Source organism: Hemitrygon akajei, chromosome 7 (genome assembly GCF_048418815.1).
Source record: "Hemitrygon akajei chromosome 7, sHemAka1.3, whole genome shotgun sequence".
NCBI lineage: Eukaryota > Metazoa > Chordata > Chondrichthyes > Myliobatiformes > Dasyatidae > Hemitrygon > Hemitrygon akajei.
The window spans coordinates 102,520,136-102,541,801 of NC_133130.1; the positions used below are offsets into that span (position 1 = coordinate 102,520,136).

The following is a 21,666-nucleotide window of genomic DNA, read 5'->3' on the forward strand; positions in this document are numbered from 1 at the left end:
TGAACATTCAGTAGGATCTTTATCTTTCGTAAGGATTAAGGAAACACAAGCTTCATAAAAAGGTGGTAAATTATTCCCTAATCATAAGCCATTCTTGGTTTGTTTATTATTATTGTTATGTTTACTGAGATGTTATGAAAAACCTTTGCATGCCTTCTGGGCAGATCATGCCATACTCAGGTACATCAAGGTAATTTAAAAAAACATTTTAACTTCATAGTTTATGGTAGACTATTGTTTATTGACTACATCTCAATCTTAATACTATAATTCCAAGCATACGCATCTTCAAACTCATAAGGCTGGGTTTCAACATCTTCTTTTGCAACCAAATTTTTGACTTGCTGAACAGCAGACTGTAACCTGTAAGGGAAGGCAACACCACCTCCTCCACAATTATCCTCAGCACTGGCTTGTAAGGCTATGTTCTTAGCCTCTACTGTGCTCCATGTACTCTGTAGACTGTGTGGCTAGCTTCTGCTCGTAACTCTATCTACAAGTTTGTGGATAATAGTGTGCCATATCTCAAATAACGATGAGTCAGAAAACAAGAAGAAAATAGAGAACCTCGTGACATGGTATCATGACAACAGCATGCTTGACCTACTAGGGTCCTCCAGCAGATTGTACAGAGTTAATTGAAGTACAGGCTCTTTATTTACTTAGTCCCTTGGGATGATGAAGGATGATTTGTTTCTCTTAGGTAACTGATGAGGCCTGTGTATCTGAATTATGCCACTGGAAGTGCTTGGCAAGATGTGGGGGGGGGGGTAGGTAGATTGGGAAGTATGTACTCTTATCATTTTTGCTGCTGCAGTTCTGTCTCAAGCCAGTTCTAACCAACTGCCTCACAGTTCTAGCGAGCCTATTTTAATCTTGAACTCTGGTCCAGACTGTTTGTGTGGAGTTTGCACATTCTCTCTTTGACTGTGGGTTTCCTCCATGTGCTCTGGTTATCTCCCACATCCCAGAAAGATTAATTAGCACCTACCACCAGTCTCAAGGACATCTAATATGCTGTTATAAGACTTGAATGTTTCCGTAGTACAATAAAATGAACTCTTGAACTCATAATCTGTCTTGTCAAGGCCTTTGCATTTTATTTGTCTACCTGCAGGGCAATTTCTCTGTAACAATTTAATCTGCATTCTGTTATTATTTTCCCTTGTATTAGCTCCATATAGTGTTGTAATGAATTGATGTTTGAATGGTATACAAGTCTTTCACTGTACATGTGACAATAATAAGCCTGCTTACTTTCTTCACTTTATGGTTTACTGGTCTATGTTCCTTGCACTAATGCATTATGTTTCTCACTTGCAGAGTCAAGCTAAAGTTTTGTCTGAACAAAAGAGATTTCCATTTGCTACCATTGATGCAAATACAAATGAGGAATTAGGTAGGCATTGTCCATTCATATTTTGAAGATGGATTATTAAAATAAGGAAAAACCTTTTTCAAAAGAACCAAAATTTATGTAGTCTTCCTCTTTTTGGGTCCTGTCATATTTCCTGGCGATAACTGTAACTGCTACCAGGATGTAGTTAGTGTTGGTCTATAGGATTGAATGTCAATAATTCCATTTGACTTCCATTAGTGGGAAGGCACCAAGTAATTGTACTAAATTGTTTACTTGAACAGAGCTGGATTCTCTGTGCACCTTATCTGGATGCAACATGGCTTTAATATCAACTGTTCTGCTCATGACTTCAAGAAACTGCAGAGCTTTGTGGACACATTTTGGAAACCAATTTCCCCACCACTGACTCTGTCCACATTTTTCAAGTGCCTCAGTAAATCAGCCAACATAATCAAAGACACCACCCACCTCAGAATCCATTGGAAATCCATTGGCACAGTTGGAAATTTGCTGTGTTAGAATTGGATGGCTGAAGAGTTGTGGTGCATTTGGATAATTAGTGACTTAAAGAGGAACTTGGTTGCAAGTGTGACTTTGTGAAGTCTTTACCTTCTTACCCCATTCAGATTTCTTTCATCACTGGCACTGCCTTCAGCTTCATAAATGGGTTGGGTATATTTAAAGCGAAAATTGATAGTTTCCTGATTGGTCGGGCGTCAAAGGTTATGGTGGGAAGGTGGGTGTATGGGGTTGAGTGGTATCAGCCATGATGGAATGGCAGACCAGACTCAGTGTGTTGAATGGCCTAATTCTGCTCCTATGTCTTACAGTTTTACCTTCTGATGCTTGATTATATCTGTGGGGATGACTCTTGTGAAAAGATTGATAGTAGGAACAAAACACAAGATTCCGCAGATACTCGAAATCTAGAGCAACATACACAAAATGCTGGAGGAACTCAGCAGGTCAAGCAGCATTCTCGCCATATCCTTTGATGCCCTGATGGATCAGGAAACGATCACTTGTATTTTAAATACACCCACAGACTTGGCCTCCATCGCATTCCACAGATTCACGACTCTGGCTAAAAACATTCCTCCTTGCCTCTGTTCTAAATGGACACCTCTCAATTTTGAGGCTGTGCCTTCTAGTTCTGGATACCCCCACCATAGGAAACATCTTCTCCACATCTACCTCATCTAGTCATTTCAACATTCAGTAGGTTTTAATGAGATCCCCACACATTCTTCGAAATTCCAGTAAGTATAGGCCCAAAGCTGTCAAATGCTCCTCATATGTTAACCCCTTCCTTCCCAGAATCATCCTTGTGAACCTCCTCTGGACTCTCTCCAATGACGACACATCTTTTCTGAGATATTGGGCCCAGAACTGTAGGGGAAGGAACACAAGCTAGAAGGTGGTAGGTGAAGCCAGTTGGGTGGGGGGGAGGTCGAATGAAGTAAGAGGCTGGGAAGTGATAGATGAAAAAGGTAAAGGGCTGGAAAAGATGGAATCTGATAAGAGAGGAAAGTGGAGCATGTGTGGCAGGGATCTCATTGAAAGGCCTTGATAGAGTGGATGTTCCCTATGGTGGGGGAGTCTTAAGATCAGAGGACACAACCGCAGAATAGGGGTTTATCCACTTAGAATGGAAATGAGGAATTTGTTTGGCCAGAGAGTGGTGAGTCTGTGGAATTTATTGCCACAGGTGGCTGTGGAAGCCAAGTCATTGGGTATTTTTATGGCAGAAGTTGATAGAATCTTGATTAGTCAGGGCATAAAGGGATATGGAGAGAAAGCAGGAGATTGGAGCTGAGAGGGAAATGAATCAGCCATGATGAAATAGCAGAACAGACTTGAAGGGCCAAATGGCCTGATTCTGTTCCTGTATCTTATGGTTTTATAGTCTTATGAAGTGATATGCAGGTAAGGATAAGAGTTAAGAGGCCAGAGTGGTGAAATGAAGAGGAAGGTGGGGGGTAATAATTACCAGATGTTGGAGAAATCAGTGTTCATGCCATTACACCGGAGGCTACCTGGAAAAATATGAGGTGTTGCTCCTTCAGCCTGGCAGTGACCTCACTGGGGCAAAAGAGGAGGCAATGGATTGACGTGGTGGAATGGGGATAAGAATTAAAATGGTTGGCACTGGGAAATTCACTTTTCACAGATGGAAAGGAGGAGCTTGACATTTTAGTAAAGACTAATTGTTCATCAGAATATATGAAGTTATATCTCTGTAATACTGTTTGTGTTTTGGTATGATTATCAACATGTAGTTTCCTTTCAAAGTAAATGGCTCCTCTGTGGAGGAGCAGAGGGATCTGGGGGTACATGTCCACAGATTCCTGGAAGTTGCCTCACAGGTAGATAGGGTAATTAAGAAAGCCTATGGGATGTTAGCTTTCATAAGTTGAGGGATAGAGTTTAAGAGTGGCGGGGTAATGATGCAGCTCTGTAAAACTCTGGTTAGGCCACACTTGGAGTACTGTGTCCAGTTCTGGTCGCCTCACAATAGGAAGGATGTGGAAGCATGGGAAAGGATACAGAGATTTACCAGGATGCTGCCTGGTTTAGAGAGTATGCATTATGATCAGAGATTAAGGGAGCTAGGACTTTACTCTTTGGAGAGAAGGAAGATGAGAGGAGACATGATAAAGGTATACAAGATATTAAAAAGAATAGATAGAGTAGACAGGCGGCACCTCTTCCCCAGGGCACCACTGCTCAGTAGAAGAGGACATGGCTTTAAGGTAAGGGGAGGGAAATTCAAGAGGGATATTAGAGGAAGGTTTTTCACTCGGAGAGTGGTTGGTGCGTGGAATGCACTGCCTGAGTCAGTGGTGGAGGCAGATACACTAGTGAAGTTTAAGAGACTACTAGACAGGTATATGGAGGAATTTAAGGTGGAGGGTTATATGGGAGGCAGGGTTAAAGGGTCAGCACAAAATTGTGGGCCGAAGGGCCTGTACTGTGCTGTATTGATCATGTTCCTTGAATCCTGTTGATGCAACTTGAGATCTAGTCATTAGCACGTGTACAAAATAAAAAAAAACTTTAGCAGGAGTTCAATATTTATAAGTACTCTTGACCCATTCAGGTGGTTGAATACAGGATTTGAAATAATACAGGTGTCCCCCGTTTTTCAAACGTTCACTCTACGACAACTCGCTTTTACAAAAAAAGCCACCCGCTTTATATGTGTGTTTACCCCAAGAAAGACAACAATGACCGTGAAACCTTGTGCGAGCAGTTGTTTGCACATGCGTGTACGTGCGTATGTATGTGTGTACGTGCGTACACATGTGAGTACGTATGCGTGTACGTGCTGATTTTTTTTTTCTCCAAATCGATTTTGGCTCGCTGATTCCCGATTTTGATAAATGAAACTACACCGTACATACAATATTTTTACTTTATATAGGGTGTATATCATATCATTCCTGCTTTTACTATATGTAAGTGTTATTTTAGGTTTTATGTGTTATTTGGTATGATTTGGCAGGTTATTTTTTGGGTGTAGGAATGCTCAAAAATTTTTCCCATATAAATTAATGGTAATTGCTTCTTTGCTTTACGACATTTTGGTTTACAAACGGTTTCATAGGAACGCTTTACCTTTGGATTGTGGGGGAAACCTGTTACTGAAATAAAATAGTCACTGAACTTTTCTGGCTTTCCATTCATATAAGTCATGTAATATTGCCCAGGGTATTTATGTTTAAACTTGAATATTTTAATCCATCCTACTCAGCTTGTCTCATGATGTCTGTTAAACAAAAATAGATCTTAGTAAGTAATTGCCTTGTGTTTATACACAATATTTTCCCAGCATTTGGCTATGCCTTGATTGGAAATACCTTGTATGATGAAGCAATAAAACATTTCTCAGCCCTGTTACAGGTATGTATATTTTATTAAAATTACAATAAAGTTGCACTAATTCTGTTTTTGGGAGTTATTTACATGTATATTAAAAATAAATATATGAAAGCCAGAATTGCATGTAAGTATTTTGCTTTGTAAGACTGGTATTTGTGCCTTGCTAGAGTGAAGATTGGGCATCTTTCCACATTTGGCAAATGAATGCTTGAAGTTGTTTGGAAATCAAATTATTTACGTTTGACATTAAGTGACCTCAATTATTGTAGATATTTGATTGTTAAGTGTGGATTTCTTTTCTTAAATGTTCTGTGTTATGCTGTGCAGTTATGTCATATCATAAAGTCAACACTCTCAGCCTCTTGCTCCGATCTTTTAAATTGGAGCAAGAGGCTGAGAGTGAAGGTCTCGGGAATCTCAGAGAGAAGCCTTTTTTTTTACACTGCTCAGGGAAAAGACACTAGACTGCTCAGGCACGTGACGTAAGTGGCCAAGGTTTAAAAAGGCAACCACCATATCCAGTGGGCAGCGGAGTGAGAGGGAGCAGAGTGGGACAGCTTTGGCTCAACAGGCTTCGGCATGAACAGGCAGAGGTGAGGGTAGGTTCTGATAAGTTTTGTTTGCTTAGAGTAGAGAGAATGCCAGGCAGGATGTTGGAATGCTCCTCTTGCAGGATGTGGGAAGTCAGGGAGACCTCCAGTCTCCCTGACAACGTCACCTGCAGGAAATGCATCCAGCTACAGCTCCTAACAAACCGCGTTAGGGAACTGGAGCAGGAGCTGGATGACCTCCGGATCATTTGGAAGAATGAGGAGATTATAGATAGTAGCTACAGGGAGGTAGTTACGCCAAAGGAGCAGCACACAGGTAATTGGGTTACCGTCAGGTGACTGAAGGGGAAAGGGCAGGCAGAGCAGGGCTCCCCTGTGGCCATACCCCTATACCCCTCAACAACAAGTATACCAATTTGGATACTGTTGGCGGGTGGTGACTTACCTGGGACAAGCTGCAGCAGCCGGATCTCTGGCACTGAGTCTGGTTCTGCAGTGCAGAAGGGAGAGCAGTAGTGATAGGGGACTTGATAGTTAGAGGTACAGACAGGAGGTTCTGTGGTCATGACAGAGACTCACGGATGGTTTATTGCCTCCCGGGTGCCAGGGTCAGGGATGTCTCTGATGTGTGCACAGCATTCTGAAATGGGAGGGTGAGCAGCCAGATATCATGGTACACATCGGTACCAATGACGTAGAAAGAAAGAGTGAGGAGGTCCTCAAGAGTGAGTATAGAAAGCTTGGTAAGAAGTTAAAAAACAGGACCTCAAGGGTGGTAATCTCAGGATTGCTATCTGCCACGTGCCAGTGAGGGTAGGAGTAGAATGCTCTGATGAACACGTGGCTGAGGAACTGGTGTAGGGGGTAGGGTTTCAGATTTCAGGATCATTGGGACCTCTTCTGAGGCAGGTGGGACCTGTACAAGAGAGGTTACACCTGAACTACAGGGGGACCAATAACCTTACAGGGAGGTTTGTTAGTGCTATGGGGTGGGAGGGGGGTTTAAACTAGATTTGCAGGGGGATGGGAACCAGAGTGACAGATCAGATAGTAGAGCAGGGGTGAAAATAAATGATATTAGAAGTTCATGCAAAATCAGAAATAGAAGGTTTGTGTGTGGTAGTAATAATCTTCTGAGGTGTGTCTATTTCAATGCGAGGAGTATTGTGGGGAAGGCAGACAAGCTGAGGACATGGACTGACACATGGAATTATGACATTGTAGCCATTAATGAAATTTGGCTACAGGAGGGGCAGGACTGGCAGCTTAATGTTCCAGGGTTTAGATGTTTCAGACGTGATAGAGGCAGAGGGTGGGAGGGTGGCATTGCTAGTCAGGGAAAATATTACAGCTGTGCTCAGGCAGGACAGATTAGAGGGCTTGTCTACCAAGGCCATATGGATGGAACTGAGAAACAGGAAAGGTATGACCACATTAATGGGGTTGTATTATAGACCACCCAATAGTCTGCGAGAATTGGAGGAGCAAATCTGCAGAGAGATAGCAGACAACTGCAAGAAACATAAAGTTGTGATAGTAGGGGATTTTAATTTTCCACATATTGATTGGGACTCCCATACTGTTAAAGGTCTAGATGGGTTAAAGTTTGTAAAATGTGTTCAGGGAAGTTTTCTAAATCAATATATAGAGGTACCAACTAGAGAGGATGCAATATTAGATTTCCTATTAGGAAACTAGTTAGGACAGGTGACAGATTTGTGTGTAGGGGAACACTTTGGTTCCAGTGATCATAACACCATTGGTTTCAATTTGATCATGGCTAAAGATAGATCTGGTCCTCAGGTTGAGGTTCTAAGCTGGAAAAAGGCCAAATTTGAAGAAATGAGAAAGGATCTAAAAAGCGTGGATTGGGACACGTTGTTCTCTGGCAAGGATGTGATTGGTAAGTGGGAGGCCTTCAAAGGAGAAATTTTGAGAGTGCAGAGTTTGTATGTTCCTGTCAGGATTAAAGGCAAAGTGAATAAAAATAAGGAACCTTGTTTCTCGAGGGATATTGGAACTCTGATAAAGCAAAAGAGAGAGATGTATAACGTGTATAGGCAACAGGGAGCAAATAAGGTGCTTGAGGAGTATAAAAAGTGCAAAAAAAACTTAGAAAGAAATCAGAAGGGCTAAAAGAAGGCATGAGGTTGCTTAGTTAGACAAGGTGAAGGATAATCCTAAGAGCTTATACAGGTACATTAAGAGCAAAAGGATAGTAAGGGATAAAATTGGTCCTCTTGAAGATCAGACTGATCGGCTGTGTATGGAATCAAAAGAAATAGGGGAGTCTTAAATGGGTTTTTGCATCTGTATTTACTAAGGAAACTGGCATGGAGTCTATGGAAATAAGGCAAACAGGTAGTGAGGTCATGGAACCTATACAGATTGAAGAGGAGGAGGTGCTTGCTGTCTTGAGGCAAATCAGAGTAGATAAATCCCCAGGACCTGACAGGGTATTCCCTCGGACCTTGAAGGAGACTAGTGTTGAAATTGCAGGGGCCCTGGCAGAGAAGCCGGAGAGTGGTAGTGGAGGATTGCTTCTCTGAGTGGTGTGCCACAGGGATCAGTGCTAGGTCCATTGTTATTTGTCGTCTGTATCAACGATCTGGATGATAATGTGGTAAATTGGATCAGCAAATTTGCTGATGATACAAAGATCGGAGCTGTAGTGGACAGTGAGGAAGGTTTTCAAAGCTTGCAGAGGGATTTGGATCAGCTGGAAAAATGGGCTGAAACATAGCTGATGGAGTTTAATGCAGACAAGTGTGAGGTATTGCACTTTGGAAGGACAAACCAAGGTAGAACATACAGGGTAAATGGTAGGACACTGAGGAGTGCAGGAGAACAGAGGGATCTGGGAATACAGATACATAATTCCCTAAAAGTGGCATCACAGGTAGATAGGGTCGCAAAGAGAGCTTTTGGTACGTTGGCCTTTATAAATCAAAGTATTGAGTTTCAGAGTTGGAATGTATAAGGCATTGGTGAGGCCAAAATTGGAGTACTGTGTGCAGTTTTGGGCACCTAATTACAAGAAGGATATTAATAAGGTTGAAAGAATGCAGAAAAGGTTTACAAGGATGTTGCCGGGACTTGAGAAACTGAGTTACAGAGAAAGGTTGAATAGGTTAGGACTTTATTCCCTGGAGTGTAGAAGAATGAGGGGAGGCTTGATAGAGGTATATAAAATTATGATGGGTATAGATCCAGTGAATGCAAGCAGGCTTTTTCCACTGAGGCTATGGGAGAAAAAAACCAGAGGACATGGGTTAAGGGTGAAGGGAGAAAAGTTTAAAGGGAACATCAGGGGCGGTGGCTTCTTCACACAGAGTGGTGGGAGTGTGGAATGAGCTGCCAGATGAAGTGGTAAATGCGGGCTCACTTTTAACATTTAAGAAAAAGTTGGACAGGTACATGGATGAGAGGTGTATGGAGGGATATGGGTCAGGTGCAGGTCAGTGGGACTAGGCGGAAAAATGGTTCAGCACAACCAAGAAGGGCCGAAGGGGCTGTTTCTATGCCGTAATGTTCTATGGTTCTAATCTTCAGCAGCATAGTTGGAACAAGTGTAACTACTCTTTTATTATTTGCATTTAACTGAACATGCTGCATTTCTCCTCCTTGTCTTTACTCTGTTTTGTGTCTGTGCATGAGAGTAGGGAAACCCAGAACTTGTGAGTGCCATCTATGGAAGAGGAATAGCATATGGAAAGAAAGGCTTACAGGTCAGTAGTCCTTCTGTTTCAATAAAGCCAAAAATGTGATTCTAGCAAGTTTTGTGATTATTCTTTAAAGTCATTGTGAGCATTAATTTCTTCTGGTATATTTTGTTCATGTTCAATATTTCAAGTGACTAGTCATTGTAAACTAATATACTTTCACCAACGTTCCCGTTGAAATGCAGGGAAAATCAAATACCGGGTAAGCTGTATGAAAGGAACTTCTGTTCAGTGCTTAACTTGATACGTATGTTAGCATTGATTCTCTTCCTAAAACTGTCAAAGTGCTTAATTATAGAACACTACAGCTAAGAAGTGGGCCCTTCAGTCCATCTTGTCTTGCTGAACTGTTATTCTGTCTCGTCCCATTGACCTACACCTGGACCAGAGCCCTCCCATCTGTATACTTATCCTAATCTATATACTACTAAAACTCTGATGCTCTGTTTGTGACCTCCAATTAGCCCAAACTGCATTACAGTGGCACTTTTTTTGACTAAATCGACTTAAGATGCGTTAACTTACAGAATGCATGCAAAGTTCAGGTTATATATTCATATAAAATTGCTCACTCGTCAATCAACAGGCCCCACTTTCCACAACCCGAGCTGATTCTGGCTTTAATGGGAACCGTGACGCGACACCACGATGCATGCGCCTGATCAGCCTCAGCAGCGCCTCACGATGCTCACAGCAGCGACACCCAGTGGAGCAAAAAGGCAGGGCAGTTCTATTTCGAGCGGTCACATTCTGCGATCGCCATCAGCGTGTGCAGGATTGGTACAGGTCAATAAGAGATAATTAAATCTAATTGTAATGACGTACTTCGAAACACCCATCAAACCCTTTGCTGCAGTCAAAGGACAGCAGTGACTATATCACGTACATTTAGGAGAGCGTCAACCACATCATCAAGAATAATCAGCATCCTGGAGGCTTTGGTGTTACTGGTTCATATCTTTTATCCAGCATTAAGGTAAAAAAAAGGTCAGCCTAATTATGCCGCATGGAAAGAGAGGGGGGACATTATGGTCAAGAGATGACGCAAACATCATTGGGAAGCGGCAAGGAGAGGGAGAGAACAAGAATTAGATGGGGCCAGGGCCGCACAACTCCAGGATCAGAGGCAAAGAAAAGCAGCAGAAGAGATGAAGAGATGGCGGATGAAAGGGCTGCACATCTCCAGAATGACAAAAACAAGCACAGAAGGAGAGAGGAAGAGACAAAGGAGCAGAGAAATGCACGTCTCCAGGATTAGAGGCAAAGAACAAACAGCAGAAGAGATAAAGAGACAGCGGATGAAAGGACTGCACGTCTCCAGAATGACAATGAAAGGCACAAGGGTGGCAGATCAATCAGAAATGTTGCCATCAAAAGTGTCCTTCGTTAAACGAGGAGCTATATTTGCCTTGCTGTGCGTCTTTCTTCTTTAATAAACTGAGTTTTTCTTCTTTAATTTGCAAAGCACATCACATCAGACTGCACTACCTTTCTCTCAAAGGGTGCCCCAACGGATCATGTCTCTTAAATGTTGAAATTCACCCTACATCCGCCACTGAAAACTAGTTCCACACTCCCACCATCCTGAGTGAAATAGCTTCACCTTAACCTTTACTTCTTGTCTCACTCAACCACAGTGGAAAACATCTGCTAGCACAAGGTTCTAATAACATGTTGGATTGCTAGCTTCTGCGGTTTTGCTTTAATTATCTGATTTTCCTGTTAGAAAAATGGAGGGAGATCACAAAGCAAAGCAAAAATTTGACTATTTTCTTGTGGATGTTTTTATTCTAAGCAATCTCTTTGTTTCAGGACATTAGAAATGCTGAACTTGCTCTGTTGGAGTTAAATAAAGTGATAGCCTTAGAACCTAATGCCCCTGAGGTATTTGAACAGAGAGCAGAGGTAGGTGCTGGTTTTACTTACTAGTTCCTTAATTAATTTTCAATGTTATTAATAATGAGTCATTTAGTAGACTTCATGTGCTCAGCTAATATTGTGTTTGCTTTTTTTTGCTCTGAATCCCTCCAGATTCTGTCACCACTGGGACGGATAAGTGAAGCTTTAAATGACCTCAGTAGAGCTATACAGTTGCGCCCATCTGCACGTTTGTATAGACATAGAGGCACCCTTTATTTTATCTCTGAGGTGAGTTAGTGGTCTTGCTTCGCGTGACTTTCTTTAATATCACTATCCAATAATGATCTAAAACCCTGCCATGTAAGGAAACTTCCACAAAATTTCATCTGCTAAGTTATAAAATGTTAGGTAGATACAGTCGGCCCTCCTTATCCGTGGAGGATTGATTCCGGGACCCCCCGCAGATACCAAAAAACGTGGATGCACAAGTCAGTGAACTTTAGGACCTGGCGGAGCTCCAGATCTTATTTAACCTGTCTCAGTGCAGTGGACTTTAGGACCCAGTGGAGCACCAGAGCCTATTTAACCTGTCTCAGTGTGGTGGACTTTAGGACTTGGCGGAGCTTGGGACCTGCCACCCGCAGCGTTTCTGTTCCAGAAAATAAAGTGGAAATAATAAAGCGATCGGAAAGAGGTAAAACACCATCAGTCTTTGTAAAAGTGTTAGGCTACAGTTGGTTAACAATTGGAACAATTTTAAAGGATAAAGTGAGAATAATGGAGCATGTGAAGGCCCTGCCCCGATGAAGGCTACAATTATTACTAAGCAATGCAGTGGTTCAATTATTGAAACACATACATTTCCTAAGTGTTTTATATACATAGAAAGGTAAAATATATACTATATTCTAAGACAAACGTTTGACTAACTGATGCTAAATAATACCGGATGTACCTGTTCCGACTTAGAGAACTTTCGTTTTTTTTTGATTCCCGATCTGCGGTAACCTATCCACATCCTCCCGTATACTTTGAATCATCTCTAGATTACTTATAATACGCAATACAATGTAAATGCTATGTAAATAGTTGTTAAACTGTGAACTCGTGGATGAGGAGGGCCGACTGTATAGCTAAACTTCAACAGTTTAACTGTGGAGAAGCTCTTCAGAATATCTAAACTATTGAAACGTAGAGCAAGAATAAACCTAGATCTCTGCTACACAATTTGTAGAGAAAGCTCTGACCATAAATGGAACCCAATGTGATTTACTTTCAAACAGGATTCCTTCAGATAGGGTAGATTTTTCCTGCTCAAACATGAAATATACCTGGCAAACTTGTCCCTTGGGTAAGCCAATTAAAGACTCAGCCACACTTGGGAAACCCTAACTCTTGTGTGACTGTGCAGATTAAATGCTGTTGTCTCGGTGGGGGGGAGGATTGCAGTATTTCTCTGTGAGACAGTACCATTGGTTGAGAAAAGTAAGAGATTTTGCAAATGCTGAAAATCCAAAGCAACACAAAATGTTGGAGGAGCACTGCAGGTCGGGCATGGAGGGGAATGAACAGTTGATGTTTTTAGGCTGAGACCCTTTATCAGGACTCTCACTTCGAAATATCAACTGTTTATTTCTCCTCCCATGGATGCTGCCTGACCTGTTCAATTCCTCCAATATTTTGTGTGTTGCCTTACATTAGAAGTGGATGTGCTATAGCAGTTGCAGCTGTACGTTTTTTATGTTTTGAAAGTGTATATTAAAATTGCAGCCAGTGGGTGAGTATCAGTGCATTAGGGATACAGAATCAAAAAGGGTAGGAAATAAGTACTCAAAGTGTTATATCTCAATGCAAGGAGTGTAAGAAATAAGGTGGATGATCTTGTGGCGTTATTACGGATTGTCAGGTGTGATGTGGCCATTGCTGAATCGTGGGTGAAGGACGGTTGTAGTTGGGAGCTGAATGTCCAAGGTCACACATTGTATCAGAGGGATAGGAAGGTAGGTAGAGGGAGTGGCGTGGCTCTACTGGTAAAGAATGGCATCACATCAGTACAAAAATATGACATAGGATTGGAAGATGTTGAATCCTTGTGGGTTGAGTTCAGAAACTGCAAGGGTAAAAGGACCTGATGGCAGTTATAACAGGCCTCCTAACAGTAGCTGGGATGTGGACCGCAGATTACAATAGGAAATAGAAAAGACATAATAAAGGGAGAATGTTATGATAGTCATGGGAGGTTTCAACATGCAGGTCAATTGGGAAAATCAAGTTGGTAATTGATCTCAAGAATGTGAGTTTGTTGAATGCCTACAAGATGGCTTTGTCGCTGAGCAGACTATGGGATCAGCTATACTGGATTGGGTGATATGTACTGAACCAGAGGTGATTAGGGAGCTTAAGGTAAAAGAACCTTCAAGAGGCAATGATCACAATATGATTGAGTTCAATTTGAAATTAGATAGGGAGAAAGTCCTTCATAGCAGTATTTCAGTGGAGTAAGGGAAATTCCAGTGGCACGAGAGAGGAGTTGGCCAAAGTAAATTGGAAGGAGATGCTTGCAGGGATGATAGCAGAGCAGCAGTAGCGTAGGTTTCTGGGGAAAGTGAGGAAGGTGCTGGATAGATGTATTAGAAATGAAGAAATACTTAAATGGCAAAATAATACAACTGTGGCTGACAAGGGAAGTCAGAGCTAATGTAAAAGCAGAAGCGAGGGCAAACAACAAGGCAAAAATTAACGGGAAGACAGGTTTGGGAAGCTTTTAAAACCCTACAGAGAGCAACTAAAAGAACCATTAGGAGGGAAAAGATGAAATATGAAAGCAAGCTAAGAAACAACATTAAAGTGAATAGTATTTCGAGTATATAGAAAACAAAAGAGAAATGAGAATCGATATAGGACCAGTAGAAAATGAGCCTGGAGATGGCAGATGAACTAAATGAGTATTTTGCATCAGTCTTCACTGTGGAAGACACTAGCAGTGTGCCAAATATTGAAGAATGCGAGGGAAAAAAAGTGAGTGCAGTTACTATTACAAGGGAGAAGGTGTTTAAAAAGCTGAAAGACCCAAGAGTACATAAGTCACCCAGACCAGATGAACTGCACCTGAGGGTTCTGAAAGAAGTAGCAGTAGAAATTGTGGATATCTTTCAAAAATCATTGGACTCTGGCATGGTGCCAGAGGACTGGAAAATTGCAAATGTCACTCCACTCTTTAAGAAAGGAGGATGGCAGCAGAAAGGAAATTATAGACCAGTTAGCCTGACTTCAGTGGTTGGAAACATGTTGGAGTCAATTGTTTAGGATGAAGTGATGGAGTAATTGACACAGGAAAAGATAGGACAAAGTTAGCATAGTTTCCGTAAGGGAAAATCTTGCCTGGAGAATCTGTCGGAATTTTTTGAGGAGATGACAAGTAGGATAGATAAAGGGGATGCAGTGGATGTTGTACATTTAGATTTTCAGGAAGCTTTTGACAAGGTGCCACACATATGGCTGCTTATCAAGTTAAGAACCTATGGTATTACAGGAAAGTTGCTGGCATGGTTAGAGCATTTGCTGATTGGTAAGAGGAAGTGAGTGGGAATAAAAGGATCCTTTTCTGGTTGGCTGCCAGTGACTAGTGGTGTTCCTCGGGTTGGTATAGGGGCCGCTTCTTCTTATGCTGTATATCAATGATTTAGATGATGGAATTAGATGGCTTCATTGCCAAATTTGCTGATGATATGAATATTGGGGAGGGCCAGGTAGTGTTGAGCCAACAGGTAGGCTGCAGAAGGACTTAGACAGATTAGGAGAATGGGCAAGAAAGTGGCACATGAAATACAGTGTTTGAAAATGCATCGTCATGCATTATGGTAGTAGAAGTAAATGTGCCAACTATTTTCTAAATGGGGAGAAAATCCAAATATCTGAGATGCCAAGGGATTTGGGAGTCCTTGTGCAGAGCACCCTAAAGGTTAACTTGCAGGTAGAGTCAGTGGTGAGGAAGGCAAATGCAAGGTTAGCATTCATTTCAAGAGATCTAGAATACAAGAGCAAAGATGTGATGCTGAGGCTTTATAAGGCACTGGTGAGGCCTCACCTTGAGTATTGAAAACAGTTCTGGGTTCCTTATCTAAGAAAAGAAGTGCTGGCATTGAAGAGGATTCAGAGGAAGTTCACAAGGATGATTCCAGGAATGAAAGGGTTATCATACTAGAACATTTGATTGCTCTGGATCTGTACTCACTGGAATTTTAAAGGAAGAGGAGAGATCTCATTGAAACCTTTCAAATGTTGAAAGGCCTAGACAGAGTAGATGTGGAAAGGATGTTTCCCATGGCGGGGGAGTCTAGGACAAGAGGGCACAGCCTCAGGATAGAGGGACGTCCATTTACAACAAAGATGCGGAGAAATTTCTTTAGCCAGAGGGCGATGAATTTGTGGCGTTTATTACCACGGGCAGCTTTGGAGGCCAGGTCATTAGGTGTATTTAAGGCAGAGCTTGATAGGTTCCTGATTGGACAGAGCATCAAAAGTTATGGGAGAAGGCTTGAGGAGGGGAGAGAAAAAGGATCAGCCATGATTAAATAGCGGAGCAGACTCAATGAGCCAAATGACCTAATTCTACTCTTACGTCCTATGGTCTTATGGTATAGATTCTCTGATATAAATGAAATCATTGAACCATTTCTTTTTTTTTTGAAGAAATGTATTCATGGAAAAGTTAATATTTAGATTTTTCACAACGCAATAAGCATATGTTTTTGAAGACAGCATTAATCACTATGGTGCTCAATCATATTGAATGCATTTTAAATAGAAGATATTAAATTTGATGCACATATTGTCATAGAGCACTCCACTAGCAAAACAGGCCCTTTGGCCCATCTAATGAGTGCCAAAATAGTATTGTGCCTATTCTAATCGACCAAATGCCTTCCACACTCCACCCATCCACGTACCTATCCAAATTTCCCCTAAATGTTGCAATTGAACCCGCATTCACCACTTCAGCTGGCAGCTTGTTCCACACTCTCAACACCCTGAGTGAAGAAGTTCTCCCTCGTTTTGCCCTTAAACATTCCATCTTTCACCCTTACCCCATGATCTCTAGTTATAGTCTCACCCAGCCTCAGTGGAAAAAGCCTACTTGCATTTACCCTATCTATATTCCTGATAAGTTTGTCCACCTCAATGAAATCTGTCCTGAATTCGCTACCTTTAGGGAATAAAGTCCTAACCAATTCAACCTTTCACTCAGGTCCTCAAATCCCAGCAACGTTCTTGTAAATGTTCTCTGTACTCTTTCAACCTTATTTACATCTTTCCTGTGGGTAGGTGACCAAAACTGCACACACATGATATTCCAAATTAGACCTCATCAACATTTTAAACAATTTCAACGTAAGCAGCCTCCTGTGTAGCACCTTGTCAAAGGCCTTCGGAAAGTCCAAGTACCCAGCATCCACTAATTCCCCTTTGTCTATTCTACTTATTTCTTCAAAGAATTCTAGCAGATTTGTCTGACAACATTATTCCTTGAGGAAACCATGCTGACTATGGCCTATATTATCCTGTGCCTGCAAGTACCCTGAAACCATGTCCTTAACAATCAACTCTTATCATATCTTATTATCCACTGATGTCAGTAACTGGCCTATAGTTTCCTTTCTTCTGCCTCTCGCTTTTCTTGAAGAGTGGAGTGATGTTTGCAATTTTCCAGTCCTCTGCAACCATGCCAGAGTTTGTTGATTCTTGAAAGATCATTAATGCCTCCAAAATCTCTTTAGCTACCTTTTTCAGAATCCTGGGGTGTAGGCCATCTGGTCCAGGTGACTTTTCTACTTTCAGACCTTTTCAGCATCTCCTGAGTAATAGCGACTTCAGTTGCTTCCCTGGCACACTCAAACATCCGGCATACTGCTAGTGTCTTCCACAGTGAATACTGATGCAAAATACTTACTCAGTTTGTCCACCATTTCCTTGTCCCCCATTACTACTCTCTTGCATCATTTTCTGGTGGTCCGATATATACTCTTGCCTCTCTTTTATTCTTAATATATCCGAAGATAATTCTGTTATCCTATTTAATATTATTGGCTTCATATTCCTTTTTATCCCTCTTTTATAACAATATAACAATTACAGCATGGAAACAGGCCATCTCGGCCCTTCTAGTCCGTGCTGAACGCTTACTCTCACCTAGTCCCACTGGCCCGCGCTCAGCCCATAACCCTCCATTCCTTTCCTGTCCATGTACCTATCCAATTTTACTTTAAATGATAATAGTGAACCTGCTTCTACCACTTCTACTGGAAGTTCGTTCCACACAGCTACCACTCTCTGAGTAAAGAAATTCCCCCTCGTGTTACTCTTAAACTTTTTGCCCCCTAACTCTCAACTCATGTCCTCTTGTTTGAATCTCCCCTACTCTCAATGGAAAAAACCTATCAATGTCAACTCTATCTATCCGCCTCATAATTTTAAATACCTCTATCAAGTCACCCCTCAACCTTCGACGCTCCAAAGAATAAAGACCTAACTTGTTCAACCTTTCCCTGTAACTTAGGTGCTGAAACCCAGGTAACGTTCTAGTAAATCTTCTCTGTACTCTATTTTGTTGACATCTTTCCTATAATTCGCTAACCAGAACTGTACACAATACTCCAAATTCGGCCTTACCAATGCCTTGTATAATTTTAACATTACATCCCAACTCCTATACTCAATGCTCTGATTTATAAAGGCCAGCATACCAAAAGCTATCTTCACCACCCTATCCACATGAGATTCCACCTTCTGGGGACTATGCACCATTATTCCCAGATCACTCTGTTCTACTGCATTCTTCAATGCCCTACCATTTACCATGTATGTCCTATTTTGATTATTCCTACCAAAATGTAGCACCTCACACTTAAACTCCATCTGCCATCGTTCAGCCCACTCTTCTAACTGGCCTAAATCTCTCCGCAAGCTTTGAAAACCTACTTTATTATCCACAACTCCACCTACCTTAGTATCATCTGCATACTTATTAATCCAATTTACCACCCCATCATCCAGATCATTAATGTAAATGACAAACAATATTGGACCCAGTCCCTGAGGCACACCACTAGTCACCGGCCTCCAACCTGACAAACAGTTATCCACCACTACTCTCTGGCATCTCCCATCCAGCCACTGTTGAATCCATTTTACTACTTCAATATTAATACCTAATGATTGAACCTTCCAACTAACCTTCCGTGCGGAACCTTGTCAAAGGCCTTACTGAAGACCATATAGACAACATCCACTGCTTTACCCTCATCAACTTTCCTCGTAACCTCTTCAACAAATTCAATAAAATTTGTCAAACATGACCTTCCACGCACAAATCCATGTTGACTGTTCCTAATCAGACCCTGTCTATCCAGATAATTATATATACCATCTCTAACAATACTTTCCATTAATTTACCCACCACTGACATCAAACTGACAGGCCTATAATTGCTAGGTTTACTCTTAGAACCCTTTTTAAACAATGGAACCACATGAGCAATACGCCAATCCTCCCCGGTTCTAATGACATTTGAAATATTTCTGTCAGAGCCCCTGCTATTTCTACACTAACTTCCCTCAAGGTCCTAGGGAATATCCTGTCAGGACCCAGAGATTTATCCACTTTTATATTCCTTAAAAGTGCCAGTACTTCCTCCACTTTAATCATCATATTTTCTATAACTTCCCTACTCGTTTCCCTTACCTTACACAATTCAATATCCTTCTCCTTAGTGAATACCGAAGAAAAGAAATTGTTCAAAATCTCCCCCATCTCTTTCAGCTCCACACATAGCTGTCCACTCTGATTCTGTAAGGGACCAATTTTATCCCTCACTATCCTTTTGCTATTAATATAACTGTAGAAACCCTTCAGATTTATTTTCACCTTACTTGCCAAAGCAACCTAGTATCTTTTAGCTTTTCTAATTTCTTTCTTAAGATTCTTCTTACATTCTTTATATTCCTTGAGCACCTCATTTACTCCATGCTGCCTATATTTATTGTAGATATCTCTCTTTTTCCTAACCAAGTTATCAATATCCCTTGAAAACCAAGGCTCTCTCAAACTTTTAACCTTTCCTTTCAACCTAACAGGAACATAAAGATTCTGTACCCTCAAAATTTCACCTTTAAATGACTGCCATTTCTCTATTACATCCTTCCCATAAAACAAATTGTCCCAATCCACTCCTTCTAAATCCTTTCTAATCTCCTCAAAGTCAGCCTTTCTCCAATCAAAAATCTCAATCCTGGGTCCAGTCCTATCCTTCTCCATAATTATATTGAAACTAATGGCATTGTGATCACTGGACCCGAAGTGCTCCCCGTCACCTGACCTATTTCATTCCCTAACCTAACAGAAGATCCAACACTGCCCCTTCTCTAGTCGGTACCTATATGTATTGCTGCAAAAACTACCCTGCACACATTTTACAAACTCCAAACCATCCATCCCTTTTACAGTATGGACTTCCCAGTCTATGTGGGAAAATTAAAATCTCCCACAATCACAACCCTATGCTTACTACAAATATCTGCTATCTCCTTGCAAATTTGCTCCTCCAATTCTCGCTCCCCATTAGGTGGTCTATAATATACCCCTATAAGTGTTACTACACCTTTCCCATTCCTCAGGAAATTCCAGGAATATTTAGTTGCCAATCACACCCCTCCTGCAACCATGTTTCACTAATAGCTACAACATATTTCCAGGTATCAATCCATGCTTTAAGCTCATCCACCTTTCTTACAATGCTCCTAGCATTAAAATAAATGCATTTAAGAAATTCTCCACCTCTTCCTCTCTGTTTATCTCTAACAGTACTAAGAATTTTACTGTCTTTTTCTACCTTCTCCCATACATCTATTCCTACACCCTGGTTCCCCTCCCCCCCTTGTATCTAGTTTAACTCCACTGGAGCCTCTCCAGCAAACCTACCTGCAAGAATATTTGGCCCCCTCCAGTTCAGATGTAAACCGTCCCGCTGGAACAGGTCCCACCCTCCCTGGAGAACTGCCCAATTATCAATAAATCTGAAGCCCTCCCTCCTGCACCGTGCCTTCAGCCACGTGTTGATCTGCACTATCTTACTATTTCTAAATCCACCTGCACGTGGCAGTGGTAGCAATCCTGAGATTGCTATCCTGGAGGTCCTGTCCTTTAACTTGGCACCTAGCTCCCTAAACTCACCTTTCAGGACCTCCTCACTCTTCCTACCCATGTCATTGGTTCCTACATGGACCACGACATCCGGCTGCTCGCCCTTCCTCTTGAGAATACTGAGAACTCGATCCGAGATATCGCAGACCCTGGCACCAGCGAGGCAACAGACCATCCGGGATTCTCGATCTCTTCCACAGAACCTCCTATTTGTCCCCCTAGCTATCGAATCCCCTATCACTACTGCTCTCCTCTTTTCCCTCCTTCCCTTCTGAGCTGAGGGTCCAGTCTCGGTGCCAGAGACGCAACCACTGTAACTTGTCCCTGGTAGGTTGTCCCCACCAACAGTATCCAAAATGGTATACTTATTGTTGATGGGAACGGCCACAGGGATGCTCTGCTCTTCCTGTCTATTCCCCTTCCCTCTCCTGACAGTCACCCAGCTACCTGTCTCCTGACTTTTAGGGGTGACTATCTCCCTGAAACTCTGATCTATTACTGCCTCTGCCTCCCAAATGATCCAAAGTTCATCCAGCTCCAGCTCCAGTTCCCTAACCCAGTTTGTCAGGAACTGCAGCTGGATGCACCTTTTGCAGGTGTAGTCATCAGGGACAGCTGTGCTCACCCTGACTTCCCACATACTGCAAATGGAGCACTCAACTGCCCTAACTGCTGCCTCCATTACCTACTCCTAAGCTAATTAGATTAATTAAAGGAGCTTACCCGGCCTTACCTCACCTGGAGTGAAGCTCGTACTCAGCCTCTGCTTGCTTTTTAAATTCCCCCGCATTTCTCAGAGGCCGACTTTCACGCGCTTGTACAGTCGTGCCCTGTTCAACCTCGCCTCTGCCTGTTCTCGCCAAAACCTGATTGAGCCAAAGCCATCCCACTCTGCCTCAGTCCACTCCGACAATGGCTGCTGTAAATGGTGGTCTTTCTTTTAAACCTTTGGCGCGCTACGTCACGTGCCTGCACAGTCTAGCCTCTGCCCCGATCAGTTAAAAAAACAGCTTTTCTCCAAGCTTCTTTTACCTCTTCCCTCTCTGCCTCTTGCTTTGATTTATGACTTTTAAGTTGCCTTCTGTTGGTTTT

The 21,666-nt window shown here is 42.0% G+C and overlaps 1 protein-coding gene across 4 annotated transcripts in view; it reads left to right on the forward strand.

Annotated features, from left to right (window-relative positions):
• ttc13 (tetratricopeptide repeat domain 13) overlaps positions 1-21,666 on the forward strand; it is a 117,656-nt gene that overhangs the window by 25,787 nt on the left and 70,203 nt on the right. For 3 of the 4 annotated variants that reach the window (XR_012099669.1, XM_073051595.1, XM_073051596.1), the window contains exons 3-7: positions 1,324-1,399; positions 5,193-5,263; positions 9,456-9,521; positions 11,328-11,420; positions 11,547-11,663. Coding sequence is in view for 3 of the 4 variants with exons in the window: in XM_073051595.1 (XP_072907696.1) it covers positions 1,324-1,399; positions 5,193-5,263; positions 9,456-9,521; positions 11,328-11,420; positions 11,547-11,663 (423 nt within the window). In the remaining variant the exon portion in view is untranslated. Of the gene's footprint in view, positions 1-1,323; positions 1,400-2,190; positions 2,620-5,192; positions 5,264-9,455; positions 9,522-11,327; positions 11,421-11,546; positions 11,664-21,666 lie in introns of all 4 variants that reach the window. The other variant, XM_073051597.1, reaches the window with a different exon arrangement.